This window comes from Trachypithecus francoisi, unplaced genomic scaffold (genome assembly GCF_009764315.1).
Source record: "Trachypithecus francoisi isolate TF-2019V2 unplaced genomic scaffold, Tfra_2.0 Contig01585, whole genome shotgun sequence".
In the NCBI taxonomy this organism is placed as follows: Eukaryota; Metazoa; Chordata; class Mammalia; order Primates; family Cercopithecidae; genus Trachypithecus; species Trachypithecus francoisi.
Genome location: NW_022681444.1, coordinates 8248852 through 8272325, shown reverse-complemented (window position 1 = coordinate 8272325; position 23474 = coordinate 8248852). Strand labels below are relative to the sequence as shown.

The 23474-nt window shown below is 56.9% G+C and overlaps 1 protein-coding gene across 2 annotated transcripts in view; it reads right to left on the bottom strand.

Moving 5' to 3' along the window:
• The window catches only part of ASS1 (argininosuccinate synthase 1), a 57737-nt gene that overhangs the window by 19289 nt on the left and 14974 nt on the right, over nt 1-23474 (bottom strand). For both annotated transcript variants that reach the window (XM_033193981.1, XM_033193991.1), the window contains 7 exons: nt 18285-18341; nt 15681-15755; nt 11592-11662; nt 10974-11004; nt 5318-5408; nt 2507-2591; nt 1862-1926 (listed from right to left, as the gene is read on the bottom strand). In XM_033193981.1, coding sequence (XP_033049872.1) covers nt 1862-1926; nt 2507-2591; nt 5318-5408; nt 10974-11004; nt 11592-11662; nt 15681-15755; nt 18285-18341 — 475 coding nt within the window. The remainder of the gene's footprint in view (nt 1-1861; nt 1927-2506; nt 2592-5317; nt 5409-10973; nt 11005-11591; nt 11663-15680; nt 15756-18284; nt 18342-23474) is intronic.

Sequence of the window (23474 nt, the reverse complement as noted above, 5' to 3'; positions counted from 1 at the left end):
TATCCCACCCCTCCCCAGCCCTGGCTTCCCCATCTGTAAATGGGGTGCTGGTCTGTGGCTCCCCAAGGTCCCTCCCAGCTCTCCCTGGAGGGTGCACACTGCGCTGGCTCCCAAGGGCAGGCTGCGACAAAGGGACATCTAATCACATGTTAATATAGGTGAGAGACAAAGGTAAGCCAGGATAAAAAGGAGCAGCTAATTAGTAACATTGTTCTCAAGGCCTTTCCAGAGCTTCAATTAGGTTGTTTCTCCTGAATAACAGCAAGCAAGGAGCTAAACCACAAGAAAGAGGCAAACTCGCCTCCCCTTTCCGTGCTACCATGTCTTTTGAGGTAAATGCAAACAGGTCAGAACCAGAGTGATGCAACTCCCGACGCTTACCAGATTACACTTGGGGAAACTGAGGCCTAGCGATAGATGACAAGTCCAAGGTCGTTGGGCAAGGCAGGGCAAACCTGGGACCAGAAACAGGCCTCCTGCCCTCTGCACCACCACCCTTTTCTTCTGTCCCACATGAGGTGATCAGCTGTCTTTGGATTTTAGAATCTTAGTGAAAATAGCCTGAGGGACATGGGGCCGTGACTATACCGTGGTCAGGTTTTATTTGGCTTGGTATCTTTTTTTTTTTTTTTGAGATGGAGTCTTGCTCTGTCGCCCAGGCTGGAGTGCAGTGGCCGGATCTCAGCTCACTGCAAGCTCCGCCTCCCGGGTTCCCACCATTCTCCTGCCTCAGCCTCCCGGGTAGCTGGGACTACAGGCGCCCGCCACCTCGCCCGGCTAGTTTTTTGTATTTTTTAGTAGAGACGGGGTTTCACCGTGTTCGCCAGGATGGTCTCGATCTCCTGACCTCATGATCCGCCCGTCTTGGCCTCCCAAAGTGCTGGGATTACAGGCTTGAGCCAACGCGCCTGGCCGGTATCTTTTCAAATCGACCCTAAGCAAAGAGATCTGAACACTTACCAAAGTGGGGACCCCTGACCCCACCACCAGTATTAAAAATTCAGGTGCCCAATTCAGGGGATCCAACTACTGAAACCTTGTCCTCTCCCTCTTAGGACCCCCCAGAAGGAACACAGCATCGCTTTATCACACACTGGCAGACCCTCAGGGACCTGAGATCCCCTTGGTGTATGAATGGGGAAACTGAGTCCTGGAGAGGAGGATGTGGTCAAGATGAAATGGTGAGTGACCGACAAAGGGAATCACAGGCTTTGGCTACTAAGAGAAGACAGAGGCACCTGCCTGGGGACCAACTGCCCTGCTCCTGGGCCCAGCCAGAGGCGGATACGGGGCTAGGCAGGCTAGAGGCCAGCCGAGGTGGCAGGCATGCCACACTGAGGCTCAACCCCAACTGCAGCACAGCCCCAACCATCCCTGGAAAAAGGGCCCCATGAGCCGGGCCTGATGCTGGGACAGGACCTTAGGCTCTGGCTGGCTCCCAGCGCCTGTGCAGCCACAGCGCCCACCTCTGGCAGGATTTTTGCCCTGCCTGGCCGACGGCCTCCATGCGGCCTTAATGACCACGAAATCGGGCCTGCACGGTCTGCCTCCAAACCTGGCCTGCCCGCCCCAGACACAAGACAGCCTGACCTCCAGGCCTGGCCCTGGACTGCCTGCTCCTCGGGGACTCCCCAGGCCCTCTTGGGCCTCTCTCAGCCCTTGGACAGCCCTTCTCCTAACACCCTGAAAGTCAGTGGCAAAGGGCCCATGAGCCCCACTTGGCAGGAGGCTGTGGTGAAAGGACGCGCCCAAGGTCGCCCACGTAGCATAGGGGTAGTAGCGTCCAAATGGGACAGGTCTCAGGGCTCTCTGAGTTTGCTGGGCCCTGAGGCGGGCTCTGAGCAGGGCTGAGCAGACTCACCTCGGGACTTCATTCCAATGAAGCGGTTCTCCACGATGTCAATACGGCCCACACCGTGCTTGCCCCTGTGGGAAGAACCGGTCCATTAGATTCAGGCACTACCGCAAGGCTCAGACTCACCCACCCAGCTGGGCTGCCCCAGGGTGGGTGCAGCTTAGGCCACAGGTTAGGCAGCATTTCAGGATCTAAGACTCAGAAGACATCTGAGCCGGGTCACCTAGTCCAAGTGCCCACTGGACAGGTGGGGAAACTGAGGCCCAGAGAGAAAAGGGATTGCCCAGGTGTGAGTTCAAATTGTTCCTTCTGTTACCTGTGTCCTGGGGCCCTGCCTAGCACCAGAGCTAACTACCGCTCCCTTTCCTTCTATCCTGGCCTCCCATCCAGCCAAGGGCCTGGGAGCCCCAGCTTAATGATCCCTTGGAGGCAGAAGAACCCCTGGGGTTATCTTCCAAAGCTAAGGACCACGGAGCCTCTCCTGCCAAACGGGTCCCCCTAGTCCGGGAAACTCTGTGGCTATGGGGAAGGGACACAGCCTGTCCTCTGCGCCCCTGAGCCTCAGCCACAACCATTAGCTGCAACGGTCCAGGTCCGTGCTCGCCCGAGACAGCGGTGCCCAGGAGGCCGGACAGGGCTGCAGACACTCACGCGACTTCGTTCAGGTACATGAAGAGCTCCAAGGAGGTCTGGTGGGTGGTGCCATCCTCAACGTTGGTCACCTTCACAGGGACCCCTAGGGTGGGAAGAGAAGGCAGTGGGCCTCTGGGCCTGGCTCAGCAGAGGAGCCTGCACCCGCCACCCCGCCCTCTCCCTCCTCCCGCAACGCCTTAAATGGATGTGACAGATATGGACTCCAAATGACTCCTTCAAAAGCCCTGTGCAGGTTGAGGCCTGCTGCAGGGAGAGAAAGGGCGAGAAAGCCCCCCAGAATGAAAGGGAAAATGTAATAAAAACGCTCTCCCCCACCCTCCCATTCTCTTTGCCCCTTTTGCATTTAGGGGCTGTGAAATTGGAACCAGGCCCTGAACTAATTGAATTTCACGCTCCACCATTGTCTTACGCCGGGAGCACCTTCTGTCCCACCAGTCACCCAGGGGCCGCCTGGCCGAGGTGTGGCTGGGCTCAAGCACGCACACACTCGCTCACACACACACACACACAGCCCCCTGCCACGTCAGGCGGACCCCGCGCCCCGACCCTGTACCCCAGACCCACACGCAGCCATCTGATTGATGGGGGTGACACGGTGCCCGCTCCAGCAGGCGAGGTGCCGGCAGCGTCCCTGAATCCAAGGAGCTGGGTCTGAGGTGGCAGGAGGGCAGGAGGGAAGGGGTGGGGGGGGGCAGTGGGTGGGTTCGGGGTTGACTTTGAATAGCAAGGGGCACTTTCTCGAGCGGTGTGAAATGAGCAATAAATGTATTGGGGCTAACAAGAGAGCTGAAACAGTGACAAAGAAAAGCTGTTCAAAGTTGGCGGCTAATCCCCCACCCATCTGCCCGGCTCATTACCATGGAGCGAGCCATCGGGTGCCAATCAGGCCTCAATAGCGGCTTTCGAGGCTTTATTAGCCAGGCGCCGCTTGGAGGGGCTTCGCTCAAGGCGCTGTCAGCCTCGCCATTCTTAACCCCCATTTCCAGGGGTTTTATAACTTGGTTGTAAATTGCTATTAAATGTAAGTCTGCCCAATAATGAACCTTAAGCCCCTCTCGCCACCCCCCGCCTCTCCCCTCTCCCTTTCTGTCCCTCCCCGGTCCTTTTATTGGCCTTCGCTGGGGCCTTAGATGGGGCCTGCCCGGGAGAAGAGGTGACATTGTTGGTGCTGCTGCCGGAGAAAGCCTCTTAGCCTTTAAAATAGTTAATAATTAGATTAAAACTTCAAATAAATTAACTAGAGAGTGAATGGGCACTGGCCAGGGGAGGGTTCCTCCCGTCTTTTTTTCTTCTTCCAGACAGCCCCCAAACCATGACAACAGGTCACGTTTCTTCTCCAGCTCAGCCCGCGAAGCCGCCCTGGTCCTTGGGCAGGGCTGCCGGAGCCTGGTGCCCGGGACCCTCTGCAGCCTGCCGCCTGCCTCCCACCCTCACGGGTCTCCGGGCTCCTGGGGGCCCCGTGCAGGGAGCCAGGAGGTGCTGCTGGGGCCACTCCCACCATCTCCTCAGAGATGATCCTCAAGGGAGGCTGTGTGCCTGCAAACAGGCCTGGGGGCCCGGCTGCCTTTGGGGGCCTCTTTGACCCCCAGTGGGTTGGGACAGATGGAGGGGAGCAAGGAAGACACTCACTGACTTGGCCAGGCTCTTGGGAAAGGCCCAGAAGAGGCAGATTATTAAAGCACTCAGCCTCCGACACCCCATTCCACACACCATGCTGGGCATCTGTGAGCATCACGCCTGTGGCCTGTTTTTAGATGAGTACACCCAAGGTCCAGCAAGGTGAAGCTGGCTGTCAAGGTCACACCAGCAAGAGGGAGGAGAGTGGGGTCTGCAGCTCTGCTTCCCCACCGGCCTGAGCCTTCCCCACCCAATCCTCCTCTCTGTGGTACTCAGGGTAAGGGCCGAGCGTCAGAGCCGGGCCAGGCCTCTCCATGAGCCTGTCTCCCTCTCATCCCAGCTCCAGTGTGGGCAGCCACTTTGTGGACAAATGGGCCAGCCCCCGCCTGGTCCTGGGGTGCCCTTGTGCCCAGCACCACCTCCTCCAGGAAGCCTCCCTGATCTCTCTAGCCTCCTGAAAAGGTACCCCTTCAGGCCTTCTGAGCCCTCCCTCTGAGCCCAGCAGGTATGCCTTGCTGCCTTGTCCTTCCTCCAGGCCAAGAGATGCCCTCTCCCAAGCTCAGGCACCCAGGCACTCGGGCCAGGCCACCAAACGCTTCTTGTTGACAGCAGTGAGGAGGAGGCAGTGAACGGGACAGGCTCCACTGCCGGGGGGAGCAAGAGTGGCCACAACTTTGAACGTGGGGTCGGAAGGGTGAGGCCCAGAGCGGCTCAGTGAGGACTGGCGAAGGCTTTCCACGTGGGGTCCCAGGGGTCCCTGAGGCCAGCTCACCAACACTCACTGTTTACTGAGGACCTTCTGGGATCAGGGCCTGGGGCTGGACGCTCCCTTGCAGGCCTCATTCTACCCCGGGAAAACAGCAGGCACTCTTTCATCCTCAGGTGAGGAAACTGAGGCCCAGGAAAGTTGAGTGGCTGTTCAGGGACTAGAGCTCTCTCATTCCAGACCTGGTGCCCATGAACCCAAGTGATGGGTGGCCGAGGGCATCATGTTCCTCCCGTACTGTCCAGGGAGGTGGGCTGTGCAGCACCCTTGAAGCCCCTGCCTGAACTCTGGCTTCCAGGGATGCAGGATGGGGGTAAAGAGGGCCTAGGTTCCCAGGCAGGGAGGGGAAAGGAGCCAGGGCCCCAAGAGTCAACCCCTTTCGACCCCTTTCGAGTCCCAACAGGTGGGACGTTCAAAAAACATACCTTTTTTGAACTCGATCTCGAGAATGTCAGGGGTGTTGGGGGCTTTGGCCGGGTCCTGGGTCTTCGTGTAGAGACCTGGAGGCGCTTGGTTCTGACAAAAGACAGAAAGAGGTGGAGGATGACATGCCGGTCCCCGGACACCCTACAGTCCACCTCCCGCAGGGATCTGCACCCCTCTCCTCCATCCACTTCCCCACCAGCTGGTGGGGTCCAGCAGATCCCCTGGTCTCCAGCCTTCAGCCTAGCATCAGTCCCGCTTGCCAGGGGCCTGGGAAACAAAGGGCTTGAGAAATCAGACAATTTTTCCCCTCAACTTGATCTCATCTTTTTCTTCGACGCCCCCACAGCTGGAGGTAGAATAGCAGGAGAGGAACAAGTCAGGCAGGAAAAAGTGTGACTTTGGAGGAGCGAGGCGGCGTTCCGAGGGCTTCCCGGGAGCAGTACGCACACTCTCACCGGCTCGGGAATTGGGGTTTATTCTGTGACCGCAAAGCTAATGACTGCGTGTGACCCCAGCAGGTGCTCTGGCAAGCCGAGCCATCCCCGGGGTCCCCAAGGTTAATACTCACAGGGAGAAAAGAGAAGAGCAAAGCAAAAACCCATTTGAAAACACATCAACCTTTATGTATATTTTTTCCTGGGCGTGTTGGAAAATGGGCCTCTCATCTGATGCAGTGGTGGAGGGGCTGCGTGTTGCCTGGAACTCTCGAAATTCCCTCCCACCTTCAGGGGCCCCAGCTCCCCCAGGCTGTGGCTTGGACACTTGCCACTGTGGGGACTGGGGCCTCTTGGGCCTGACTGCTCAGGTCCCTCCTGTGGGCATCCTGTGCCCGGGGTTCTTGTTCACCTGCTGACATCTAGGAAATGCTGTCTCATTTTTGCTTTAAAAACTTTGCAGACGGCCAGGCGTGGTGGCTCACGCCTGTAATCCTAGTGCTTTGGGACGCCGAGGCGGGTGGATTGGCTGAGCTCAGGAGTTCAACACTAGCCTGGGCAACACGTTGAAACCCCATCTCTACTAAAATACAAAAGAAATTATCCGGGCGTGGCGGCATGTGCCTGTAGTCCCAGCTACTCGGGAGGCTGAGGCAGAATTGCTTGAACCCAGGAGGCGGAGGTTGCAGTGAGCCGAGATTGCACCACTGCACCCAGCCTGGGCGACAGAGTGAGACTCCGTCCCCTCCTCCGCAAACAAAACAAAACAAACACCTTGCACACATTCACGTATCACTCCCCATCTGCAGTCTGAGTTCTCAGCAGCTCCATTTGGTAAGAAGGTCAAGCGCTCTTACCCCATCTACAGATGAAGAAATCGAGGCTGAGCGGGAGGGACTGGAGCTGCAACTGTGAGATCTGTGCAGGCAGAGACCACGTGGGACTTATTCCCTGGCACTCAGGACAGGAGCCCCGTGAGGTCTTCACCAAATACACGTTGGATTTTACAGTGATGGGCAATACCCCCATGCCAGGATCAAGATCTCAGGCTGTGAGGCCTTGGGGAGGCTTTACTTCCTCCAGCCTCAGTTTCCTCATCTGTAAAATGGGGAAAAATGATACCTGCCCTTGGCCATCTTACAATTTAAGTGTGTGTGTATATATACTTAAATTGTAATATATATATTAAAAATATATTTAATAAAATATATTTTTATTTTATTTATATGTATTTATATTTTATGTATATATATTTATATTTAATAAAATATATTTTATGTAATATATATTAAAAATAAATATATTAAAAATATATAAATATATTTATATAAATAAAAAATATATATTTAATATATATATAATTTAAGTGTATATATACTATTACATATATTTAAAATATATATATAAATATAGATATATAACTGGAAATGAAAACACACAAGAAAATGTCAGGGAAGGCCTGGTACAAACTGGAGTGTGCTCTGCAGCTGGAATTCACTCATGGGGGTACTTGCTCGGCCCAGCCCCCTTCTGCATGGGATGGGGCTACATAAGTACCCTGGAAGCTCACCCGTGGTCATTCACCTGTGACTCTATGTTCGAGTGACCAAGTGCCCTGGTTTCTCCTGGTTTTAGCACTGAACGTCCTTTGTCCCCAGAAACCTCTTAGTCTTGGGCAAACCAGGACAATTGATCCTTCTAAGTTCAGACAAGGACCGTGGTGGATCCTCCACCCCCACCTCCAAGGGACAACGTGACTCAGGACCAGCTGTATCCCCACGTCAGTGCCCATTTGTGGGGCAGGAACAAGAACCCAGAACTTTCCCTAAAGGCAGACGCCAGGCGGTAGGAGGGGCCCCGAAGGACCCCCAGCCTGATGCCTCTATGGACCACAGGGAAAGCCAAGGCTGAGAAGTGGCTTCTCCAAACCATGCTTTGGAAGCTAAACATAGGGACTCTTTCCGCCACCTTATGCTGGTTCCCAGCTGCTGTAGTAACCTGGGCTGAGAAGCAGGGTGAGGCCTGTGGCCAGAGCCAGCCAGCATCACAGCCACAGGCAGGCATCAGGGCTGGCCCACTGGGCCCTGCCAACTGCAGCATTCCCTGGGCACAGATGGGCCCCAAGGCTCATCCTCAGCAAAAAGGTAAAGCAACTGGACTGGATCTTGGGGTGATCACACAACTCCACAGTCCCATCTCCAGCTGCCTGGGACTCCCCCAAGCCTCCAACCAGAGTGCCCGTACGAGAGCCCTACTCCCATCCAAGCCCAGCTGTCTCCCACCTCCACCTGCACTGGGCTGGACTGCAACTGTTTTCAATGCGTTGCTTGTCACTTCCTCTCCCGCCACACTTCCTAAGGGAGCCCCAGACTGAAGTGGAGGCTGACAGTGCGTGCATTTGGAAGGAGAGGGGATGGGAAGACTGGAGGATGAGTCTCTGCAGACTGCAGCGGAAGTCAGAGGCAGCTGTCGGGCGGGCACCTGACAGCGCCGATTAAATAAAATAACTAAATAGAAATAAAATGACATTTGCTTTGCATTCCGCGGTGGCTCAAGCGCCTGCCTTCTTTTTACTCTCCTTCCTAAAAGCCCAGTTCAAATGACAAATAGTTTGTTGCCGAGTATCAATGCCATCTATTTATCCCTCCCAGTGGGAGGGCTCACTTCCAATGTCATCTGTGGGGGGGCAGGGGAGGGAAGAGAGTGAAGAAAAGGAGAGAGAGAGAGAGTCGGGGTGGGGGGTGGGGGGAGAGGGCGAAAGAAAGCATGAAACAGGCCCCGAGAAGGAGAAATTGGAAGCAAATGGCCCATGAACTAAACCATGATGTAGAGGCATGATCGATGCCGCAAATGGTTTATTCATCCATCAGCTATGGCGGGCCGGCGACTGAATGAACTCTTTCACTGTGGACCGTATGAAGTTAAAGCAAGTAAATTTCTATCTTTCTTCACATTAGCTGCCTCATTGCCCTTCAATCAGCCCTCACGGAGGCAGAAAATGGCTCAGCCATCTGCCTTCAAGCCCTCCCTTCCGCAGGTCTCCTGGCTTTTTTTGGAGAGGGGGAGGGGCATGGGTTCCCCAAGCTCTGTCCCCCTGAGCTCATCCTGAGGGGGACAGGGCTGCCAGGTCTAGGGATGCAAGGGTGCGTCCTGACGTTGAGCCCTGTCCCCAGCACAAAGGCCCTGGAGAGTCTGCATGGCTGGCGCAAACTCCCTTCCAGAGCAGCTGGCCTCTGGGTGCCTGGGTGCCCCAAGCCTCTCAACAGGAATTGCGTTTCCCCTTGACTCACACCCAGCGCAGCCCAGCCCAGCCTTTCTTGAGAGGGGTCCCTGAGAAGACCTTGGACCCTTCTTCCCGTGAGGAGGGAGCATGGGACCCCCAGCTCCATGACTGAGGGCTTGCCCTGTGCCAGGCCAAGCGCTTTAGATGCCCCAGGAGGGAGGTGCTGTGTTTTCCCACTTTGGGCAAGGGGTACTGGAGGCTCAGAGAGGTTGGGCAACTTGCCCGAGGTTGCACAGCAATAAGAAGAAAAGTTGGGATTTAGATTCAGGTTTCCTGTCTCTGGGACCCAAGTGTGGGTGAGGTAGCAGGATCCTTAATCCAGATTCTCTTTAGCACAGACTTCTCCACCTGATACCCTCATGAGACAGGAGGCCTGGGAGGGCGCAGGACCTGCCCACAGTAGCTCAGTAACCTATTTCAGGCCCGGGGGCCCTCCTGCGCGGTCCGAGGGGTGATTTCCTTCTGGCCTTGCTCTCTCTCTCAATCCTGAGGTCCTCTATTCTGGGGGGCCTCCTCTCTGCCCCATAAGCTGCTTGCAGAGGCCATAGGCTGCTTGGAGAACGGCCAGGAGTGGCTGCCCGGCATGCTTGGGGCCCACGGGCCTGAGAGGATGCCCTGCCTGGAAGCCACTCCGCAGGCTCGGCCTCCCTGCCCCCCTTGGAGCTGACTGACTGGCTAATTAGGGTGGCTGGCCTGAGTGTTGTGGGGTCAGCAGAGCATGAACTAGAAAAACCTGTGACCAGCAGGCAGCAGCCACACACAGGGGCCATCAGCCCCCAGCGGGCAAGGGTGGCGGCTCTCCTGAGTGACAGGTTTGGACAGGAAGGGGGTCATGGGCAGTAGGGGAGCCAATAGCTGGAGGGCACCAGCCCCAGGGCCCGTTCCCTCACCCCAAGCAGCTGGCACCCTGGGGCGTGTCACGGCTCCGGGCCTCAGTTTCCTCACCCATAAAGTGAGGCTGCTCCCAGCCGGTGTCCTAGGAACTGAGCCAGGGCGATGCCACCCCCGGCCCGCGCCCCAGACATGGTGGCTGCCATGTGATATTACAGCCAACACCGACCAGGGGGCGGCATGCGGGCGTGAGAGTGACAGATGCCCAGGCCCTGGGGGATCCTGGGCGGGGTTCTGGCACTCCCCAATTTCACCAAACCTCCCTGGGCACCCTCCCATCCAGCTGGCCTTCTTGGTTCCCCCAGGCCCAGCTGCACCCCCTCAAAAAGCACACTTTTCCCACCCCAAACCAGCCTCCCCGGGGTGTGGGGCTGGGCTCGAGAACTAAGACACATTCCCTCAGAGACAAAGAGATTTTCCTCTTCCCATGATAGATTTGGCCCTGCCTCCCCCACCTCCCACAGTGGGCAGGGGGAGACACAAAGAAGCGCCCTACCCCCCCGGGAGAGAAACCCGAAACTTCAAACAGAGCTGAGGGCCCAGCCTGGCCCGCCCGGGAGGCTTGGGATGGGATCAGGGTGGCCGGTGGTGGCGGGTGTGCAACACGGATCCAGACAAATGGGGCCTGGGGCTCTCAGCCATGCCTCCCCCCGCCCCCCACAACCAAAACTCCAGCAGCACAGCCTGGGAGCTGGTGGGCACAGGCTGGGCCCACCCCCAAGTGTCTCATCTGCCTAATTACTTCTTTATTGTCTCACAATCACACACTCTCTCTATGCTGCCCTGAGATATTTCCTTCCCCTGTTCATCCCAGCGGCAATTAGAAGAGGAAGGGCGGTGGGGGGAGGTCTTCCAATGCAGTGAGGAGAAGGCGGGCAGAGGGGGGCCGGTCGGGGGGTCGGGGAACACAGGCAGGGCTTGGCCCCAGCCCCATGGCTGTTCCCCGTGAAATTTCAAATTAGGCTACAAATACATCAGACAGCATCAGCATGGAGCAGCTACCACCAAAGGTGGCCGGCTGGGAGGAGACGGGGTTGGGGGGATTACCTTGGGGTTCTCCAGGATTCCAGCCTCGTAGCTGTAGAGGGGAGAGGAAAGACAGGGTCAGCTGGGGAGGGACATGGCATGCCCCCATCCCCCAACACATACCCCCCATTGTGCCCATGAGCCCGGTCTGCCTTTTACTCTCTGCCAGAGCATCTGCTGCCAACCTGCCTGAAACATTCTGGGCCCACCACAGTCACCCGTGGAGCTGCAGGTTGTAAGAAAGAGCTGGGGCCTTTCCCTGAGTCTTCTGGGGACTGCCCCAGGGCTCTGCACATTGGTGAGGGGGCCTCTGCCTCAACACTTCCCCTGTGCCCCATCTGGGCCTGTTCTCCATCCTTGAGGTTTTAACCTTCAATACCACCTCCTCTAAGAAGCCCTCCTTGATACTCCTGATGAGGCCGCATCCCCAGGATCTATCTCCCCAACAACACTCAGCAGAACTGCAATGAGGGCAGCGCATGAGCTGGGCGCTTTGACCTCTGTCCTGCCTGAGCCTCTCAGCTCCCCGAGGGCAGGGACCACTGGTGTGGGGGTCACCAGCACGTCCTGGGGCAGCACATGGCCATCCTTTGGAATGAGCCCAGGAGGACCAAGGATGGGTGGAGGGCGGGCATTTACCTGATGTGCATGAGGTTCTCGTCCATGCTCCATGGGCTCTTAGGGGTGACCGGGATGGGAATCCCATGTTGCTGCAGGAAGGAGACAGCACAGGCGGAGGTAAGGCAGCTGGAAGGAGGCGTGAGGTCTGTCCCAGGGGCCCTGCTTTTTCAGAGAGCCCCAAACTCTGGCCCCCATTCAGACAAGACCCCAGCTACCGCCTAGTGTTGGTCACGGTCACCTCCCTGGGGGGACCCTATTGCTGGACATGCCCAGAGAAACTGCAGGACCGTGTGTCTGCGATGCTGACCTTGGCGGTTCCTTCCAGAAGACTTGGAGTCTACACTTCAAGGACACCTGAAGCACTGAGCAAGCGCGCAGGTGCCATGCCCAGGTCTCCCAGCACCAGCCAACCAGCCCCGCTATCACTCTGTGAGCTGGGGCTTGCGTGAACCCACTCACACTGTGGACCAGGGCACCTGGCACCAGATCCCATGCGGTGCTTCCTGTGGACCCAATGACAGGTGGGATGCAGGGAGAGCTTTTAGCTCATGGCCCGCACCTCCCAGGGGCACCTCTCCTTGGGCCTGGCACAACAGCTGCACACATCACTCTGCAGACCCTAGATGGGGAACACCCAGCAGATCCCGTCTCCCAGCTCTGGCTCTATTTTGCTTCCTAAATGGCCCAGTCTGTTGTTACAGGAGGACACCCACCTCCACCCAGGATGCCCAGGCTAGGAGGGCTGCAGGTCATGCATGGAAGGCCCACCTGACTCAGCCTTAAGAGGAGGAGGAAGATGAGGCTGGTTGCCCTGGTGACCCCCACTGCCCTTGGTCCCTTGATGATGCCCGACTGGGAATCCAGCGCGTGCACTCCAGCCTCCTCCTGCACTCGGACACCTGGCACTGCTCTCCTGGTCCCCACGGCTTACTGGGCACAGGGGGCAGTGAAGGAGCTCCACCCAGCCCCTCGAAGCCAGCGAGACTGGATGCTCTGCCTCTGACCCCCTTCAGCCCCTCGGCCCCAGTGGGTCCCCATGGGAACCATAGGCAGCCCCCACCGGGTCACCCCCCATCTCTCTCCTGATGGCGTCCACCCCACTCAGGCTTATTCCCAAGATGGTGAGATTCTAGAGGCCTCCTCCAAGGAGCAGCTGTTTCCCCGTCACCACCTTAACATTAAAATCAGGCTAAATGCTCTGGGTTTGGGGTTTTCTAGAAAGCCAGGAGACTCACTTTAAAACAGCCTACAAGGCCGGGTGCGGTGGCTCACTTGAGGTCAGGAGTTCAAGACCAGCCTGGCCAATATGGTGAAACCCTATCTCTACTAAAGATACAAAAATTAGCCTGGCATGGTGGCAGGCGCCTGTAGTCCCCGCTACTTTGGAGACTGAGGCAGGAGAATCACTTAAACTTGGGAGGCTGAGGTTGCAGTGAGCTGAGATAGTGCCAGTGCACTGCAGCTTGGGCGACAGAGTGAGACTCTATTTCAAAAAAGAAAAAAAAAAAAAAAAAAAGAAGAAGAAAAAGAAAAAAAATCACTGAGGGCCCCTAAGAGCCTTAGCTTGTGTAGGTCATCTCCTCAATAGTTACCATATTACACATAAAAACTGAAATTTAACAAAACAAAACACAGCCCACGATCGACTCTAGAATTTGAGGACTCTTTAGCTCACACACTCGCCCTGTGCCCTTGGCCAGGCATGGGCACCTGGACCTAGTGCAAGGCAAGGCTGGACTCACCAGCGGAGATGTCCTGGTGGCTTGCTGGGCTCCGTCCTCGCTCCTCACTCAGCTCAGCTGCTGGGTGCTAAGAAAAGCAGCTGGCCAGGCTCCATGGAGCCTCTGTTTTTGGGGGGTGGTGTGGAAACACCCCTGCCTCCCTTCTCAGCGGACCTCCCTCCAGGTGCAAGGAGAGGCGAAAGGGTGGGGAGGAAAGGAACAGGTGCCAACGACAACGGCCCTCCCAAGACCAAAGAGATCTGTGTTTTCCAGCCTCTCTCTGTCCCAAGGTGTCCCCCCTCATACTCTCATTGTAATTGAGGAGAGAAAACAAAACCATCTCCAACATGTAGACAACGTGAGACCATCCTGTTTCTAGCTCCCACCTTGTGGTCTGGCTTTAAAAATAATAATTATAGCCAGGCTGGGCAGCATCGCAAGACCCTGTCTCTACAAAAAAAATTTACAAATTAGCCAAAGCTGGGTGCGTTGGCTCACACCTGCAATCCCAATACTTTGGGAGGCCAAGGAGGGTGGATTACTTGAGTCCAGGAGTTCAAGACCAGCCTGGACAACATGGTGAGACCCTGTCTGTAATAAATAAATAAATAAACAAACAAACAAACAAACCAAAAATGAGCCAGATGTACTATTGCACGTTTGTAGTTCCAGCTACTCAGGAGGCTGAGGTCGGAGGGTCAGATGAGCCCAGGAGGTTGAGGCTACAGTGAGGTAGGATTGTGCCACTGCACTCCAACCTGGGTGACAGAGTGACACAGTGTCTCTAAAATTTTTTTTAAAAATTATGGTGACAATGACAAGGATAGGGTGGTTCTGAGTGTTTTTCTGTTGGACGATGGGTGGGCAGAGGATGGCCAGTGAAGCAAATGTGTGTTTTCTATGAGTCCTCTGGCACAATCTGGCCTTGGCTACCGAAGGGTCTTGAAAGCAGCGATTTTCAAAGCCCCATTGATTTTTGTGTCATCCAGCTCAGATCCTGCCTGGCTTGGAATTTTGGAGGAGGCCTCATCGCTGCTCAGTCATTCTGACATTTCCTGGGTGCAGAAACACTGCCTCTGCCTCCTTCTAGAAGGTGCTCAGATTCTCCACAGTCACTTCTGATGAAACCCGTCTCCAGGAGAGGGTAGGTGGCCGAGCGGGCCATGCTCATCTTTCCCTGGCAAACTTTTCCTGCTCAAAAGGTTATTTGGGATGGAAGCTGAGCTCAGCAGCTTCTCCCCAAAACCTGAGAAGGAAGGACAGCAGTGCTCCTGAGACTCATCTATGCTAGAAAAACCAGAAGCCGCTTTTGTCTGGGGACATAACGGAAAGAAAGGGCAACGTAGGGGTCAGCCCTGCCCCTGTCTCTCCAGGACTCGAGGCATGAGGGTAGAGCTGGGTGGGGGCTCCAATTCATTATTCTTAAAGATGAAACATGCTTCATATTCTACATCATCAAGGAGACAAGCGGGAGAAACCTCGCCAACCCAGCTCCCTTAATAGGTCTGCTATTTGACAATTTGTTTGGCAACATATGGGCTTTGCTCTTGTAAACTCCCCTCTTAATAATAAAACAACAGATGGTGGAGAAGGTCTTCCCTCCCAGCACTCCAGGTCTTAATGGGATGCTGGCGGCGGGGGCAGGGCTGCGTCCCTGCCGCGTCCCCTACCACGCGGCACCTTGGCTGCAGCCAGAGCTCACAGCCAGCCTTGGCGACTGCTATTTAAAAACCTGAGCAATTTTCTGGTGTGTGCACTGAGTTGCTTTTCCCCGGCCTGATTGATTGAGGCTGTTTGTCAAGGGCTGCCATCGAGTCGCTAAAAAGAAAGGTGCCCTGGGGAGCGGCTAAGATTCTTGATGCAAAACTTCTAATATGTTTTATTGCAACTTGTACTTCAAAAAGGGCTGGTGCCGTAAAAAGGTATTGTCTGTGACCTGTCCCTTGGAGCGCCTACCTGTTCCTGGGAAAGAGCTAGGGGCCATTAGTATCCAGGGAATTGGGAGAACAGCTCCCGATCACATCCCCCAGCCATCCCCCCAAGAGACACACCAAGGGGGACACACTGCGGAGGTGGCAAGCAGAGCTCTGGTCTCCGCCTCCCAGGGAGCAGGAGAGTGAGCCCTGTGTCCTCTGACTCGGGGGACTGGGAAATGGCCTCAGAGAGGCTCCGCCCCGGCAACGGGCCTGGCAGATGACCACACCTCTGTGGGGTCGGCCCCAGGGACAGAGGCCACGTGTGTAGGCAGCCGGGGTGGAAGTCCAGTCCCCCATCACATGGGGTCAGTCCCGGCCTAGGCCACTGGCTCAGACAGCCCCCAGGAGGGATGTGCCCGGGGAGGGGGCTGCAGGGAAAGGTTGGGGGTGGTGGGGAGACTCGGCCATACCTTTGCGTATTCCATCAGGTCACTGCGGCCCTTGAACCGGTTGTAGAATTCGGGCATCCTCCAGGGGGCAATGACCTGGACATAGGACAAGGGGTCAGAGCTGGGAGGGCCGAGCTGTGGGATTCCTCTGGCCTGCAGGCTGCAGAGCTGACCTCTCCTGCGAGGGGCCCATGGGGGGGGGTCTCTGGCACGTCCCCAGAGAGGATACCGTGGTGGAGGGTGAGCAGGGAGCCCCATGAAGGAGGAGAAGGACACAGACTCCTGCACTGGGGCCGGCTGGACGGAGCCTGCATTCCATGGCAGAATGGTGGTGTGTTGAGGGGAGAAGGGGGTCCCTGTTCCCTGGGGCTCAGTCTCCCCAACCGAGACCTGAGTTTGAAATAGACGGGGTTCATGGTCCTTGCCAGCACCTTCAGCCACAGGGCCACTGCCATGACCCAGGGAGAGTCCACAGAGATACTGCTGCTGGCCTGGCTCCCCGTGTGGTCGGGGGCCTGGAGAGGCATAGGCTGCCCCCAGCCCCCTTCTCTGGGTGTGGAAGGGAAAGAAGTGCAGGAAGACTCAGACTGGCTGAGGGACCAATCTCATTCCACCTGAGCCCCTCAGCCTGCGCTGGTAAAAAGAGCCCCCCACTCAGCCCTGGAGCTCACCAGGCCCCTGCCTCTGAGCAGGACTCGGGGGCATGTGTGTATGGATGGAGACACCATTTGGTTGCTGGGCCGTGGAGCTGATGGTGATGCAGGGCGATGGAAGAGGCCCGCCACCTCCTCAGCCCCTCCGAGCAGCCATGGGAAGACCACAGCCCTACTCCCAGCTCCTGGAGCAGCTTGGCCCCTGCCCCAATCCCATCTCAGTGCCTGGGCTTGGCTTCTGCAGACAAAGACCTCGAAACTAGACACCCTGGCCCCCCAAGCTGCTGTGGGAACGGAGGGAGGGCCCCGTCCTGCGGCCTCGCCGGCAGCAAGTCAATAAGCAGCTACTGTCCCGGCCACTCAGCTGCCTGGTGTCTGGGGTCAAAACAGATCATTAGAGCTCATTACAGCTCACCTCCAGGCCACGCAGCCCAGGCAGCTACCAGCTGGTTAAAGGCACGGGGAAAGAGATTCCTCTTAGAAAGAACAAAGTGGAAACTCCTGCGAACCCCTTGGGGGCTTAGGAGGGGCAACTCGTCCGGAGCTTTAGCCCAAAGTGGCCTCAAAAGAGCTCATTCTCGGCCTGTGCTGTTCACAGGTGGCCACAATCCACGGGTGGCCATTCAGAACACCTGAAATCCGGCCAACTAGCGAGATACGCCCGCACGCAGCACATTCTGGGTCTTGAAGACTCAACACACACACAAAAAAGATGGTAAACATCTCATTAATAAATTTTTTTTCCATTGATGACACGAGGAATGATAACATTTTGGATATATGGGTTTTGGTAAAATATGTTATTAAAATCATGTTCCTTGTTTGGTTTTTCTATTTTTTAATATGGCTACTAGAGCTGGGCACAGTGGCTCGCGCCTGTAATCCCAGCACTTTGGGAGGCCAAGGAGGGCGGATCACGAGGTCAGGAGTTCGAGACCAGCCTGGCCAACATGGAGAAACCCCAGGTGTGGTGGCACGTGCCTATAGTCCCAGCTACTCAGGAGCTGAGTCAGGGAGAATCGCTTGAACTTGGGAGGCAGAGGTTGCAGTGAGATTGCGCTGCTGCCCTCCAGCCTGGGTGACAGAGTGAGTCTCCAAAAGAAAAAAAGAAAAAAAAAAAAAAAAAATATATATATATACACACACACCTCTCTCTCTCATATATTTTTATATATGTGGCTACTAGAAAAATTGGGCAGCTTGCAGTGGTAGTATGCATCAAACTCTCACTGCTCAGCCCTGCCCCGGGCCCTGCACATGGCACTCCTGGAGCTGAGTGAAGGAATGAACATGTCCATTCATTCATGCACAGACACAGGCCAGGTCCAAGGTCAAGCTGGAGGGGTGGGGGTGGTAGTAGCAGGCTGGGCAATACCCACAGGTGCCCTCCTGCCTGGGTGACATGCCACAGGCCAGGGTGGTTGATGCCCTGAGATCCTGGTGATTCCCACCCTAGGAAAGGCTCAGAGATGCTGGGGACCAGGTGCAGGCATCCTGGGGAGGAGCCGGGCATAGCTGGGGACTCTGACTGGGGCTCGGAGGGCTCTGAGCATCCCAGACACCAGCAACCACATCTCAGAGCTATCCCTGCCTGCACCTGGGGATGCCAGAGCCATCCCTGCCCACACCTGGGGTGCCAGAGCCATCCCTGCCCGCACCTGGGGTGCCAGAGCCATCTGCCTGCACCTGGGGAATGCCAGGGACGTGGCTGAAGAGTGGCAGGGACTCTCTATCCCATGCCCCGGCACCTGGACAGCACCTCCAGGAAGAATGAATGGCGGGGGAGAAAGTGTGTGCCCTGGAGCTGGCCGCAGCGAAGGGAGCCTCACCAGCAGGCTGTCCACCTGATGGGCACCCCTGCCACGGAGAAGATCCTGTGATCTTCCTGGAATCTCCCAGAACCCTGCGCCCTCCTCCCCACCAAGGGCTGCAGCTGCCAGCGCTGGCGCTAAGGGGAGGAGCCACATCATACCTTTATCTGGGGGGCCAGCGAGTAGCAGGTGAGTTCAAACCGGACCTGATCATTCCCCTGCAATGCAGAACAGAGGGCTGTCAGGAGCCACAGGATGGGGGTTCTGGGGTCTAGGGGAGGAAGTGAGGACAAGGACAGTCCATGGCAGAGACAGAGCTGGGCAGAGCACGTACACATGTGGGGTCATGCAGTGTAGGTCACGTATGTGTGGGCATGTGGCAGGAGGGAGATGTGCACATCTGGGGACATGGCAGAGTACAGGAGAGGGCACACATGTCACGTGGGTAGGTGCAGGGCACGTCTGACCCCTTGGGGCTGGAGGCCCAGCCACTGTCAAGACCTGGGGAGCCAGGCCCTGTTCCCGCAGCCCCAGAGCTCACACTACAGTCTCTTCCTCAGGGCTCCCACGTTGCTGACCCTGCCCTGCCCAAATCAAGCTCACTTCAGGGCTGGGGCATCAGGGTGCTCGGACTCCCCCATACCCATACATTTGGGAACCCTGTCACCTCTCTGAGCCTCAGTTTCCCCATCTCTTCAATGGCTGGTTTCAGGGAGGAGGTGGAATGAGGCGACCACTGAAGGCCTTTTGCTCCACAGCTCTTCTCTGCACAGAGAGGGAAACTGAGGCCCAGAAAGGGAAAGGAACCAGTTCAAGGACACACAGCCAGGGTAGGCCCGGGTGCCAAGCCCAGGTCCCCAGCACCATGGCCACTCCCTCGGGCAGGCTGCCTCTCCTGCATCTTCTGTGGGCAAATGGAGACACCCCAACACCCCCACTGAGCCCTGAACGCTACCCCCGACACAGCTGGGACTGCCGTCCACACTGACGCCGAGGAGGAGGAGACCGGGGTCGGCGCAGGAGCTGCCAGCCCAGCTCTATTCCCAGAGAGAAAATGGCTGCCCACGTCTCCTGCTTCCCCATGGGCTCGGCGGCCCGGAGGAAGACTTAAGCGCTGTGGAAATGACAGAGGGACCTTTCGCCTACTGTGAAAACTGCATGGGCGCAGCCAGGCAGCGGTGGGAATTACATGCTATTTTCCAGACTCTCGTCAGGTGGCACAGAATCCAGGGTTCAGCCTCTGCAGAGCTGGGAGCTGTGTGCGTGGCACAGGCCTCGGGCTGGCCTCACTCAGCCTCCAAGCGGGCCCTTTAGTGAGCACCCACTGTGTGCTGTCACTCAGAGAGGCCCAGGGCCAGGGAGATTTTTAGCCCTGTTTCATGGATGAGGAAAGTGAAGCTCAGAGAGGTGCAGCCACTTGCCCAGGGCCACACAGCAAACACGCTCATCCTAATAGTTCACACTCAGGCAGCGGGGCTAAGCTCCATGTGTAATTAACTCACTGAATCCTTCGAGCAGCCCCAGGAGGCAGGTTCTGTTAGTCCCATCTTACAGATGGGGACACTGAGGTGGGGGTGGCCACATTTGCCTGTGGACCCCCGGCCGGCCCCGTTCCTGGAGCAACTAAAAGACAGCCTCATTTTAGATGGTAAGGCACGGTCCCATGTGGCATGGCCCAGCTATTTCCCCCCCAACGGCTTCATGTTTCCCCAACACAAAGACGGCTTGTGCCTCACCAGCCAGGCACGGCCGAGCTGCTGTCTGCCCATCCAGATGCTGCCATGGGGACACCCATCTGTTCAGGAGCCAGAGACTCTCAAAGAGGCCAAACAAACACTTCCTTGGTTCAAACTCTGCCCTGGTCTCAGGCAAGAGCCAAGGAGGCCAGTCCAGTCCTTCCCCTTCTGAACCCCAAGACCCCAGCACCAGGGCAGCTCCTGGCAGCTTTCCCGGGAGAAGGGGGATGTAGGGTCTCACACACGAGTGTCTGCATGCTGATATTAGTGCACACGTGTGTAAACATGCGTGTAAACACGGGCCCACGGGGACGCGGGGGGGTCCTGGGGTCTCCCATCTGCCCTGGGGCAGCCATACAGATGGTGCCATTTACAAAACTCTTGCTCTCCAGTCAGTCTCAGAATCGTATTTCCAGGCCCCTCTTCCAAAACTAGGGGGAGAGAGGAGCCCTGCAAGGGCCACCCCAGCTTTGGTGCAGCTCTCTGGGTGGGCAGGGGTGGGGCTGGCAGCAGGGTATGGGAGGGGAGAGTGAGGCTCAATTTCTGTACCAGGTGCCGTCTGGACGGGGTGTTGCGGGGGAGGCTGCCTCCGCCTCTGCCTCCAGGGCTGGGCTCTGGCAGTTCCTGCAAACAGGATGCCCTGATGCCCTTCCCCCTCACATCCCAGGCCAATGTGTGCTCCCCCCGACATTTCACTGTCACCTTCCCTGAGCCCAAAGACCCGAGGGCCTGTGCCTGGCCTGTCCCTGTGATGGTACCCGGGGCAGTGCTGGGTGGATACTCAGTGGGTAAATACCTGAAGGCTGGACCAGCACCTCCAAGGCCTTGGATCCCCCAGCTCCCAGCCTTCCTGGTTCCCCACTCACACCCTAGTTCTTGGACATTGTCTCCAGAGGCTGTTGGGGGTTTCCTGGGTACTGTCATAAAGGGACACTGAGGCACAGAAGTAGGCCTTGCCTGTCAACCCCAGGAAAGAGGTGGCTGTGCCAGGTAGCACCTGCTCCGGGCATCCCTGGAGTCCGTCCCTCTTGGTTCCTCTGAGTGTGAATGCAAGGACGCCCCCAAGTCCCGAGTGGCCACAGCACTACTTCGGGGGGCGTTCTTCTCAGAACCACGCCCTGCAGGACCGGGGTGGGAAAGAGGACTCCGGTTGTGCCGCCAACTCCTCCCGCCTTGGTTGGCGCCCAAGGCCTCAAACCCAAGCCTCTGGCGCCCTCTGGTGGCCATAGGGAGGAGGGGTGCACACGGCTGCGGGAGGCTGTTCCCGGCTAAATGTCGGCTGGTCTGGGCTGGGGGTCTCCGCGTGGACTTGGGAGATACCCGAGCCAGAGCCGACCCACCCACACTCACCCACCCACCCATGCACTCCACAAGCCCTGAGTGCCGCCCTACTGAACCTTAATGGTACCGCTGGAAAGACCTGAGGGCAGGACCCCTCCTAGAATTCTGATCCCCTGCCCTCGGCTTGTATGCCTCCTGGGACGGGGAGCTCACGATCCAGCTCATTGCATTAAGGCAGGTGGGTCGGGAACTTTTTTTTTTTTTTTGAGACAGAGTCTCGCTCTGTAGCCCAGTCCTGATCCTCTGGGTTCTCCCTCCTGTGCATTCCTTCTCTGGCACCAGCTTTTCATGGATGGCAGCACACACACGTCCCTGCCCAACAGCCCAGGCCCGCCCAACCCTCCTTGCCTGGTTTCCTACCATCCCATCACCCACAGCTGGAGTGACAGTGAAAACCAAGGCCACAGTTTGTGTGAGAAGCTCTTCCCTGTCTCTTCCCCAACATCTCGCCGGGAGAATCACTGGCCACCTCCATCCAACCAGAGACCTCGTTCCGCCCCGGGAGACCTCCTTCCGCCCCCTGAGACCTCCTTCCGCCCCCTCGTCAGTTGCCCTCAGGATGAAGCCAAACCTCCAGGCATGGCCTCGGCCCGGTCCTGGCCCTATTGCCTCCCCCACGGCAACAGCTCCTGCTCCACAGCCCCAGACAGACTGTCCTTCAGGGCCTCTTGGCTCTAAGCCTTTGCACAGGCTGTTCCCTCTGCCTCTCACACTCTTCCATACCATTATTCACTCCTCTAGACTCATCCTTAGCCCCTGCCTGCTGCCCCTGCAGCTCCCTGGCACAGACCCCTGGCCCTGTCCCCATTCCTCATCACACATCCGTTTTCTCTTCTTTTGCCAGGAAATGGGCTCTCTGAGGGTAGGCAATGAGCCCAATGAGTTCAGCACTGTGCCAGCGCCAGCAAGAGCCCAATCCCAGCAGACACCTAGTGCAAGCTTGCTGAACTAGTGCTCCAGTGAAGAAATGAACACTTGGACTTTCAAAGACATGACAGGTGCCATCCTGGAGGGTGGCTGTCTCCAAGGCCACCCTCAAATCAACCGTGTCTCCTCCATCATCATCTTAGCTGTGTGTGTGTCCCTGCACCACAGTGAGCCAGGACCTGTTCCCACCATCAGCACCCTGACCAGCCCGGGTCAGGGTGAGCTCCCCGTCACTGGGGAGTTTCTGAGCCTTCTGACTGTGGGGTTGGTAAGCAGTCAATTCCTGTACCAGGCTCTTGGCATGCTGTCCACTGACTGTAACAGCTCATGACTTGAGTCTTTATAAAAACATTGGCTGACAGTTGCCAACATTGTCAGGAATCTGGTTTCTCAAGGATCGCCTTCTGAAGGGCAGCAGGCAGGGGGTTTCCTGTCTTGCAACCCACGGGGGCCCTGCAGTCTGCACTGGGACACACGGCCCGGAGGGAAGGGGTGTGGGATGGGTTGATTTGTGTTTCCACAAAATGATGGGTTCAAGTCCTAACCCCAGTCCCTCTGAAGGTGGCTTCGTTTGGTCTTGACAGAAATAACCAAGTTAAGGCTGGGCATGGTGGCTCACGCCTGTAATCCCAGTGCTTTGGGAGGCCAAGGCTGGTGGATCATTTGAGGTCAGGAGTTCAAGACCAGCCTGCCCAACATGGGGAAACCCTGTCTCTACTAAAAATACAAATATTAGCCGGGTGTGGTGGGGTACACGCCTGTAATCCCAGCTACTCAGGAGGCTGAGGCAGGGGAATTGCTTCAGTCTGGGAGGCAGAGGTTACAGTGAGCCGAGATCGAGCCACTGTACTCCAGAGGTCATTGCAGGGCCCTAATCCAAGACTAGGGTTCCTGTAGCAAGGGGCAGGTAAACAGACAAGCAGAGGAAAGAAGATGCGAAGACAGGAAGAAGACAGCTTGGGAAGACGGAGGACAGGAGTGACGCAGCCACACGCTAAGGGACACCAGAGGCCACCGGAAGCTGGAGAGAGGCCTGAGCTGGAGGCTTCCTGGCACCCTCAGAGGCTGCGTGGCCCTGCCCACACCCTCACTATGGACCTCAGGGTTCCAGAACCCTGAGGCAGAACAGTTCTGTGCTCTAAGCCACCAATTTGAGACATTTTGTTACCCCAGCCCTGGGAAACTAAGACAAGGCGTGACCCCCATCTTGCAAATAAAGAAACTGAGGTTCAGGAAGTGGGGAAGGGCCCTGGCTGAGGATACGCGGCGAGCCGGCAGCAGAGCTTGCCTTTGAACTCCACTCTGCCAACTCAGGCTTTTCAACACTTTCCTGTGTGTCCTCTGGGG